The sequence below is a fragment of the Cardiocondyla obscurior genome, unplaced genomic scaffold (assembly GCF_019399895.1).
Source record: "Cardiocondyla obscurior isolate alpha-2009 unplaced genomic scaffold, Cobs3.1 scaffold76_0_78318, whole genome shotgun sequence".
NCBI classification, from domain to species: domain Eukaryota; kingdom Metazoa; phylum Arthropoda; class Insecta; order Hymenoptera; family Formicidae; genus Cardiocondyla; species Cardiocondyla obscurior.
In genome coordinates, this window is record NW_027228818.1 from 327 (window position 1) to 9,906 (window position 9,580).

At 55.6% G+C, this 9,580-nt stretch overlaps 2 protein-coding genes across 2 annotated transcripts; both read right to left on the reverse strand.

The window, feature by feature from the left end:
• Positions 1-1,477: 1,477 nt before the first annotated feature.
• On the reverse strand, positions 1,478-4,890 carry LOC139112978 (uncharacterized). Its single transcript, XM_070673894.1, has 5 exons — positions 4,816-4,890; positions 4,234-4,729; positions 2,977-4,073; positions 2,622-2,795; positions 1,478-1,603 (listed from the first exon to the last, which is right to left on the reverse strand). The coding sequence occupies exons 1-5, from the start codon at positions 4,888-4,890 to the stop codon at positions 1,478-1,480; spliced, it is 1,968 nt and encodes a 655-aa protein (XP_070529995.1).
• A 3,550-nt stretch (positions 4,891-8,440) lies between these two features.
• LOC139112972 (uncharacterized) lies at positions 8,441-8,869 on the reverse strand. The gene has a single exon (XM_070673888.1). It carries the CDS (start codon positions 8,867-8,869, stop codon positions 8,441-8,443), a length of 429 nt encoding a protein of 142 aa, XP_070529989.1.
• Positions 8,870-9,580: the final 711 nt, after the last annotated feature.

Sequence of the window (9,580 nt, forward strand, 5' to 3'; positions counted from 1 at the left end):
CACGAGCCCCGCCTCGGAATACGTCCGAGCGGCCCGTGGCGGTCAAAACCTCCTCCCCGGGTGACCAGGCCCACCTCGGGAACTTCCGAGCGGCCCGAAACACCCCCTACGTCATCCCTGGGGTGCCCAGCCCGCAGGCCGGAACACCCTACGCCCCCGGAGACCGTGGGGTCACACCCCCGGTGTGCAACTCCGGTGCGTATACTCGTACCCGCCCCAGGAACGCACCACGTACGCCCCGGAAACGGGTAGAGGTAATCCCTAACCTCGGCTGCGGGAGCACCCGCGTGCAATGCCTCAGAAAGGGATCTTTGTTAACGGAGGCCCCTACCCAACCCCCGGGTGGCATGGCGGGAAACCAATTCCCCTGCGGCCCCAGCCGGCCGGGATTTGCATTCCGGGTTACCTTCCCTTACCACCTTGGGGGGAATAAAACCCACCCTCTCGGCGAAGTGGTCGCCGGGCTCAGGCACCTCGGGACCGCCAAGTCCCGTACCACAGATCTACACCGTCCTAATAAAGGGACGGCCTCTGTGGCCCCTGAGGTTGCCAGGAGGAAGTCAGAAGACCTCCCCTCACGACCCTGACAAGCCGGGCGTTTGTATTCCGGGTCGCCATCCTTACCACCTTGGGGGAATAATACCCACCCTCTCGGCGAAGTGGTCGCCGGGCTCAGGAACCCTCGGGAACGCCAAGTCCCGAACCACAGATCTACACCGTCCTAATAAAGGGACGGCCTCATGGCCCCTGAGGGTGTACCTCCCCGGCTCGAGTACGTGATGTACTCGGAGTGCAATGCCAGGAAGGTACTGTGCGCTCTTAGTAGGATCGAACCTCCCCGCCGGGCCCTCCCCGGGACTAAGTCCCAGGTACTGCCCCAGCGGATCGTTGATTCGATCCCTTAAGCCCCCTCACCACGACAAGGTGGCGCACTACGAGGGGGAACCTAACCTAACCTAACCTTTTTTTTTAACGTGAGGAAATCCTTTTACGGATACCCCCGGTTTGGGAACTCCGGGGGTTATGTGGGACTCAGGTCTTATGCAAACGTGCTGCCTAATACCCACTAAAACCTCACGAGTGGCCTAGCGCAGGCAGTCATTGGCGAGCGGCACGGGAATCGTAAACACATTCCAAGCACCGCGCCGCTCGCCCACTACCGGGACCCCCAGGTGTTAGGGGGTCTCTGCCTGGCCGGGGGCACCTCCTTGAAGACTAAGGAGGGCCCACCGGCGCCCGGTCATTGAGCTTGACCGGGCCACCATCCTAATAACTTGACGAGAGGGGACCACTACCCTCTCGCCAACGCCCACAAGTGGGCAAGGGGGCAGTAGGTGGTTCCCAACCACCTATGATACCGCCCCCTCCGCACCAAGAAGCACGGCTGACACCACCAGAAAGACGGGACGACCCTCACCCTTGCGGGAGCTATTGGGTCGTCCGTCCCCCGGGGCACCAGCACATACTTTCTCCTTCCTCAGCCCTGAAAAGGGCTGATAAGTGGAGGCCTACAGGGGGCTAACTCCAGTGGCTGAAGGGCCATTTTTCTCCGCCTGACTAATTGGCCTAAAAGGGCCATTTCCCAACACCTGACTACTTGGCCCTAAAAAGGGCCATTTTCCAACACCATACTAGGGGGGTAGGGTTGATCCTTAGACCGAACCCGCCCCCGTTTCCTCACCAGCGGCGCAAATGCGCCGGGTGCCTCTATTTCTGCGCCTGACCGGCGCCCTTGGGAACCGATGGGGCTATCTCCCCCGACGGACTCTCTCATTATCCTCCTTCTGTGAAATAACGTTTTCACAGAAGGAGATACTTCTATCTTTCTCGGCCTCTCCCCACCACGGCTGATATGACCGCCGGGAGAGGGTCGGACCTAAGAGCAATTAGCGTCCTTCTCTCATTCGCGAAGGCCGGGCACTCGGCAAGTGTGTGATCCGCCGAGTCCCGACCCCGCCACACTCCCAACACTTGGGAGTTGGCTCTCGTCCTATGCGGCACAGGTAATCACCGAAGACACCATGTCCGGTGATCACCTGTGCCGCCCTAAAGATTTTCTCTCCCTAACACCGTTCGTCCATTCTGACAGAAATGGGCGAACGGCGTGATGCCCGATGACCTGGTGCGTCTAACGGCAACTGTGCCAACTTGGAACCCATTCTTCCATAATCTGGCGATCCCCAATAACGGAGTCAGAACAGCCGGGGTTAAGGGAACCCCGCGTCTTAACATGAGGACTTACGCCGATATCTTTCGGCGTAAGCCTCTCACAACTATATCGACGGGGGGAAGGCCCGCCATCACAAACGCGGCATCCGCCGCAGTCGTCCTATACAGACGGGCCACTCGAACGGCAAGCCTGCGATCAACTTGCCGCAGGCCGCTGAGCGCCCGCCTGTTGTTGGCGAGATCTTTTGCCCATATCGGGGCGCCATAAAGGGCCACCGATCTCACTACTGCCGCATATAAACGACGGGCCTTCACCCCGGCCCACCAAGATTGGCATAATGCGCCCTAACGAGGCTGCAACTCGTCCCACTTTAGGTATAGCGAGCAAAATGCTCGGAAAAACGCCAATGACTGTCCAGGTGGAGTCCGAGATACTTGAGAGTGTGACCCACCTGGATAGGAACCCCCCCGATGAGGATGGAAGAAGGTGGAGGAGGACCGACAGAATGACCCATAAACCATAGGGCCTCCGTCTTATTAGCGGCCACTTCCAGGCCCATCTCGGCCAGAGTGTTGCACACCATACTAGTGGCAACCTCGGCCAGCGCGCGCGCTTCTTCCCAGTTCTGGCCAGGGCCAGCGTATCATCTGCGTAGCAACGCAGGCTGCAACCCGGGGAAGGGGCAATCGTAGCACCCTGTCAAAGGCGAGGTTCCACAGGAGTGGCCCAAGAACAGAGCCCTGTGGGACCCCTCGCTCTATTCTCTTGTTGACGCGGCGACCATCCCTATTATTATAGGAAAGTACCCTGTTGTTAAGGTACTGACCTATGACCCGTCGAAGATAATTAGGGACCCTGAAGTATTCAAGGGAGTCCCTGATGACTTTCCAGGGGAGCGTGTTAAAGGCGTTGGATATGTCCAACGAGACGGCCAGTAACACGCTCCCCTCCTCTACTGTACTTTCCGCGAGGGCCCTAACCGACGCAATAGCGTCGATGGTTGACTTGCCCTCTCGGAAGCCGAACTGCTCCGACTGGAGCGGCGGGTCACCTTTGTTGATATGCTGGATGAGGCGGCACGAGATAATCCTCTCGTAAACCTTGCCAACCTCATCCAGCAGACAGATAGGCCTATACGCGGAGGGTTCTCCGGCTGCCCTACCTGGTTTAGGAATTAGAACCAGGTTGGCACGGCGCCATTCAGGTGGAAATACTCCGTCGCGGAGCAGGGAAGTAAAGATCCTGCCTGCCCGCGGCGCCAAACTAACGAGAGCTAGTGCAAGTGCTCCTCCTGGTACCCCATCAGGCCCAGGGGCCTTATTTGGGCGTATTCTTCTAACCACGGCGGTTAACTCTTCCTCAGTCACGTCACACGCCCCATGAATCCAATCAGGAGAAGGTCCGGAAGGGAGAGGAGGTAAGTATGTCTCGCCACCAGTATCGGGTGGGAATAATCTATCTACTACAGACGCAGCCGTATGTGGCTCCAAACTCTCGGTTGCAGGAGGAGCTCTGGGACGCAGGCGACCGGTAACTATCCGGTAGGGACGCCCCCAAGGGTCCTCATCGATGGATTGAAGTAATTCATCCCAGGCTTGGGTCTTGGCCTGCTTGATAGCTAAGCGTAGGGCCCGTCGCGCGTCTCGGTAGGCCTCGTAGGCCGCCGTTGTATCCTCCACTGTCCCATGGCGACGCCTTTTGGCGCGCGTGTACCGCCTCTGAGTTTGGACGGAGAACCGCCGAAGTGTGGCGATTTCTTCCGACCACCAATAAGCCCGTGTGTTAACACGGGGACCAGAACGAGGCATAGCGACCTCACATGCTCCACTAATTATCTCACAGAGCCAAGCTGCTCCATCCAAGGCACTGTCCCAAATAGGCTCATCCAGCCACGTGTATATGCCTAGAGCGGCAAGGAATTTGTCCTTATCGAACAATCGAGGACCATCTCACATTCTATTAGGAGGAACGGAATTATACGTGCCTCGGGAGGCAGAGGGACATAAGGATGTACCTATGATCGGATAGGGTTTCCAACTCTTCCGCCACCCGCCAACTCTAACAAAAGCTCGCGCAGAGGAGATCCATGTGAGATCGACTATGGAGTCTCCTCTCCACGCAGAGCAAGTACTGGACCCCTCGTTGACTATGAGAAGATCCAACTCGGCAGCCCATGCCGCCAACATCCACCTCGTCTATCGGCTCTGAGGCAGCCCAATCCGGCGACTTGGCATTAAAATCGCCGGCTATAAGGAAAGGTTGAGGATATCTGGCACGAATAAAGGCGCTCATTGTATCGAGTCGCTCCTCAAATTCGAGAAGGCTCAGCGCAGGAGACGCGTAAACTCCCAAGATGAATAATGGGCCCCACTTGACACAGACCCACCCAGTTCCTCGCTCCACAGGGATACAGGGCCGGGTAAGCTGATTCCAGGTAATTGCGACGGAGTCCCGCTCATCGCTCGCCCAACAAGGTTGTCGGGGAACGCGGTAAGGCTCCGCCGCAATACCAACTCCACAACCACGCTCCACCAGGGAATGAAGGAAAAGATCCTGTGCCTGGGAAGCGTGGTTTAAATTGGTTTGGAGAATATTTAGGGCGGCGAAGGCTCGGCCGTATCGGTCTCCTCCAGACCGCTACCAACACTGGCTGATTTAGCCGTAAAGACCTTAGGAGGCCTTTGCTCTAAAGGTGGAGGATTTATGACCTCGACTTCCATAGTTTCTACCTCCTGAGGTGGATTAGAGGAATAGGTGTCTTCTCGAGAACAGGTTGAGTGGCAGCCGTTTTCATACGGCTTTTGGGCTTGACAATGCCACCCGCCCTAGTCTGTCTAGATCGGGCAGAACAAGATGAACCACCCATCTTATGGGCAGCCGGTTTGCCTGCTTTGTTGCAGGCAGGACAAAAAGGGGCCTCACCACAATCAGCCGCCAGATGGTCAGGAGCGCCGCAACGAAAGCAACATCTGCTCCTATCCTCGCTGTTAGGACAGCGTTCCCTAACATGTCCCCCCTGCAAGCATTTGTAGCATTGCAGGGGACGACTAGGAAGTAACTCAATACGGGCTAAGGTCCACCCAATTTTTATCTTGCCAATAAGGGCAAGTTTTTTAGCCGCGACTAAAGGACAGCGGCACCAAACCGTAAATAGGCCATTAATTCCTTGTCTGGGAGTACCTATTTTTATGCTAAGAGGATCGCAGGAGGTTGCAGCGACTATGGCGTCGGCAATTTCATTAGAAGTTGCGGTGTCGTCTAAATTTCGGACCCGCATTTCCGCCATCTTTATAGGGTGCGCTATTCGCACGTTCTCTTCGTCCGCAAGGACTTCACCTAGTTTATCCGCAAGAGCCTTTGCTTTAACGGCATTATCAGTTCCTGCCACCTCGTATATGATAGCGCCAGTAAGCGCACGCCTTGGTCGGACTGAGTCAATGCCAAGGCTGGTAAGGTCAATCAGGTCTTTGGCCTTCCCCAGTATTCTGTTGTATTGTCGGGACAAGAAACCGTAACTGCTGCTGTTTTAGGCAGCAATCTTTCTCTTAGAAGATTGTTTTATTTTACCATCCTGGTTTGGTTTTGCCACCAATATTTCGTTTGCCAGGAGGTTTTCTTGCATGTTACGCGCAGTACCAGGCTTTTACTTGCCTTTCTTCCTAGCAGTGGCCCAACTACTTGTTGCCTGAGCCTTAGGGGCCGACATTGGCCTTGATGTTGCTAAGGAGCTAATTTCAAGGAGTGGGCTTGGATGTTTGTTTAGAAGAGACCTTTTGTCCTTCATTCACCTTTTTATCTTTTTTAGATTTGTCTACCTGTTGACTTTTAGGAGACAGACGAGTTGGAGGAGGAATTCCGCCTCTACCCCATTTTCTTTCACACCATCTCTCAAAGAGATGGTCGAGTCTCGAGAGAAGAGGGTCCTCTTCTTCTTCTGACCTATACTGCAATCTAGGAGGACTGAGCATCTTCCTCCTACCTCTAAGTACTGGCCTATAGGCCGCTGGAACTTCTTCAGGTTCTACATGTCGTCGGGCATTTTCCAAGTTTTTAGTTTTATTTTGACCTTGCCCTTTTGGTGAGTCATTCTTGGGAGAGCCTGTTTTGCTGTTTATTTTTAACGTAGCAATGTCGTCCCGGAGTAGTGCGATTTCCTTTTCAGCCGCTTCTAATTTGCGACGAAGGACTTCTGTTTCAGCCGCTGGAGAGTCCATAATAGCTGTGTCCACACGGGTCATCAAGTTTGTAAGGCATGCGCTTGTCTTACAGGCAGATTCCTTAAGGGTCTTAATAAAAGTGCCCTTGAGACCTTTTGATGTTGATGCAACCTTCAACACACGTTGCATTTCTTCGAGAGCCACGGCTGCTAGGCTAGCCGCCGGATCATAACGAAGCTCTTCCATAAAGCGCGCCGTCAAATCGGTGGCCTTAGCTTGTAAGCCACCAGCTAAAGGAACAGCAGGATTAAGTATATCTTTTTCCTGCCTTCTCTGCTCCTCCAAATCCTCCTCTTCACGTAGCCGCTGCTTGACTTGCAACAGCCCAATGTACTCCCCGGTCGTAGGGGGACGTCCACGTTCGCGTTTCCTTTTTCGGCCGAGCGACGTTGTCGAATCGTAATCGCTCTCCATTACAACATCCGACAAATCCATGGCTGAAGCAGTGGAAGTGACGGAAGGCGCAGGCGATACAGCCCTGGATGTAGACGCACTCTTCCTAGACGAAAGAGGCGATTGACCAGGAGAAGCCTCTCCTCCTTTCTTAGACACGGTGACCTTGGATGATAATGGACCCGGTCGATCTATGCGAGCCATGCTAATGATTGCAGGCTTTATAAACGCAGCATCATTCTTCGCAGATGCATTTTCCTCGGCCGCCCCTGCGGAGCGAGCGGCAGATGGCCCATCGTGCGATGACGACGAGAGGGGAGCTGGGACAGTACTCCCCTCACGCCGGCCCCTGGGGATCCGATCCCCCTGAGGCGATACACCCGTATTTTTCTTGGACGACTGGCTCATCATGAAAAAATCAGTGTTGTTGATTTGTGTAGGGTTTACTCCCCTAGGCCGGTGGGGTACCAACCCTAACGACCCCGGCCTGGCCGACTCCTCGACCTCACGGCGCGTGAGCCCCGCCTCGGAATATGTCCGAGCGGCCCCACGCCCGTACTCACCGCTCTGACTGAGCGGGACAGGGAAGGGAAGGGAAAGGAAAGGAAAAGGGAAAACACCCCAACCCCCCAAACCCCCCAACCCCCAACCAACCGCCGGAAGAGGAACTAATCCTCCCTATCGACCCCGGCAGGCCGGGCGTTTGAATTCCGGGTCGCCATCCCTTACCACCTTGGGGGGAATATAACCCACCCTCTCGGCAAAGTGGTTGCCGGGCTCAGGTACCTCGGGACCGCCGATTCCCGTACCACAGACCTACACCGACCTAATAAAGGGTCGGCATCTGTGGCCCCTGAGGTTGCCGAAAGGAAGTCAGAAGACTTCCCCTAACGACCTCGACAAGCCGGGCGTTTGTATTCCGGGTCGCCATCCTTACCACCTTGGGAGGAATGAACCTCCCCTCTCGGCAAAGTGGTTGCCGGGCTCGGGTACCTCGGGACCGCCAAGTCCCGTACCACAGACCTACACCGACCTAATAAAGGGTCGGCATCTGTGGCCCCTGAGGGCAACCTAACCTAACCTTTTTTTTTTTTTTTTTTTTTTTTTTTTACGACGGGAAATGCACTCTTTACGCATCCCCCCTTTCTCTGGGGGTATGTGGGGTCGGGTCTTATGGCTCGCTATTCGAGGCCTGCCCACTACCCACTAAAACCCGTCGGGGCTCTGACCCAGTGCGTTATCCTTGAGGGGAGACCGAGGATGCACAGAAGTATAACTTCTCGGTCCCCTCCGCACTTGCATCTCGGCGGATGCTTCTTCTTAGCGAGTTGTTTTCGCTGGGGTCGCCTCTTACTTTGCTCTACTCCTTGGTTCGGAGGAGTTTATCTCCTTTTTGACTTCTCCGTGGAATGTCTATTACTTACGGGGAGGGGGATGTTGTTGTCCCTCCCCGACTGTGTCAACTTAGTGTCCTGGCCCTTGGTCTAGACGCCGAAGGGCTCAAAGACACGTTGTGAGTGCCCGGTTGGGCTGATGGCTGGGAAGAGGGAGGATTAGTCCTCGGACTTCTTCCACCGATGGCCCGACTGGTGGGCGCTCTTGGGCGCGGTCTTGATCTCAAGACCCGCGTACTCGTGAGGTGCTGGTGCTTGAGCGGGAGTCATGACGGCGGTTGTGGCCGAGTTGGCCAGTCCCGCGATGATTGCCGCCCGTGTTGCTCTTGATGAAGCGGCTGTGGATGCCGCTCTCTTTCCTCTCGGCTTCTGTCTTGCGACGCATTACTTCGCTGCAGAAGTCCATGAAGGCTTCCAGGCGTTGTCCTCGTACACCGCAAGCTCGATGATGGTAGGCAGGGATAAGTCCGGTCCCAACACGTTCTCAAAACCTGCCTCTCCTCCGTCCATGCCGGGCACACTTCAAGAGTGTGCTGGGCGTCGTCGATACCGTCATCGCAATGATGACATGCTGTGGATGCCTCTTTCCCGATCCTATGTAGATAGGAGGAAAAGCATCCGTGGCCCGTGATTATTTGCGTCGTCCAGAATGATGTGACGCCTTTCCAGCCGCAACGATCCACCCAGTCCTCCATGACTGGGAGGATGGCGGACAGCGTACGCTGGCCAAGTTGTGAAGGCCGGTGAGTCTGTCCTTCCACTGGCTTATAGTTGCGACTCTGTGTCGCCGGCGTATACGCTTCTTCATCCCTGCTGTGGGCGTGATCCCCCTAGATTTGAGGATCCGTAGATCCTTATATACACGATGGTATTCCGCAGCAGTGATGTCCACAGGCCGGCTAGAAGTGCTGCGGCCGGGCGAGCAACGGTCCTGTATGCCCGTGCTGTCCTGATAGCCACCTGATGGAAGGCGGCCTCCAAACTCTTCTGGCTTCTTCTGCATGCGGCCAAGTCTTCAGCCCAGACAGGGGCGGCGTACAAGGCGATTGAGCGAATGGTGTTCGCATATAGACGCCTCGCCGCGCTACTAGGTCCCCCGATGTTTGGGAGAATCCCACGTAGAGAGATGGATTTCTCTCTAACTCTTTCTCCGATCCTTTTGAAGTGTGGACCAAAGGACCATTTATGGTCCAAGATGAGGCCCAAGTATTTCAGATTCTGGGCGATCTGAATTCTGGCCGAGCCTACCAGGATCTGTGAAGATGGTGGAGGCTGGGGGCCACCTGTTTTCCCAGAGAATATAATGGCCTCTGTCTTCTCATGGGCCACGTGGAGGCCCAGTTTCTGGACGGTGCGGAGTACGGAACTAGCCGCTATCTCTCCTCTCGTTCTTGCTTCTGTCCAAT

Bases quoted from the DNA above. Each gene is read 5' to 3' on its own strand.
- LOC139112978 (XM_070673894.1), bottom strand. From the start codon at position 4,890: ATGGAAGTCGAGGTCATAAATCCTCCACCTTTAGAGCAAAGGCCTCCT. The intron at 4,074-4,233 runs GTTAGAGTTGGC...TTGCCGCTCTAG, and splicing joins TCTCCTCTGCGCGAGCTTTT to GCATATACACGTGGCTGGAT. The intron at 2,796-2,976 runs GTACTTTCCTAT...GGCCCTGGCCAG, and splicing joins GTCAGTACCTTAACAACAGG to AACTGGGAAGAAGCGCGCGC.
- LOC139112972 (XM_070673888.1), bottom strand. From the start codon at position 8,869: ATGGAGGACTGGGTGGATCGTTGCGGCTGGAAAGGCGTCACATCATTC.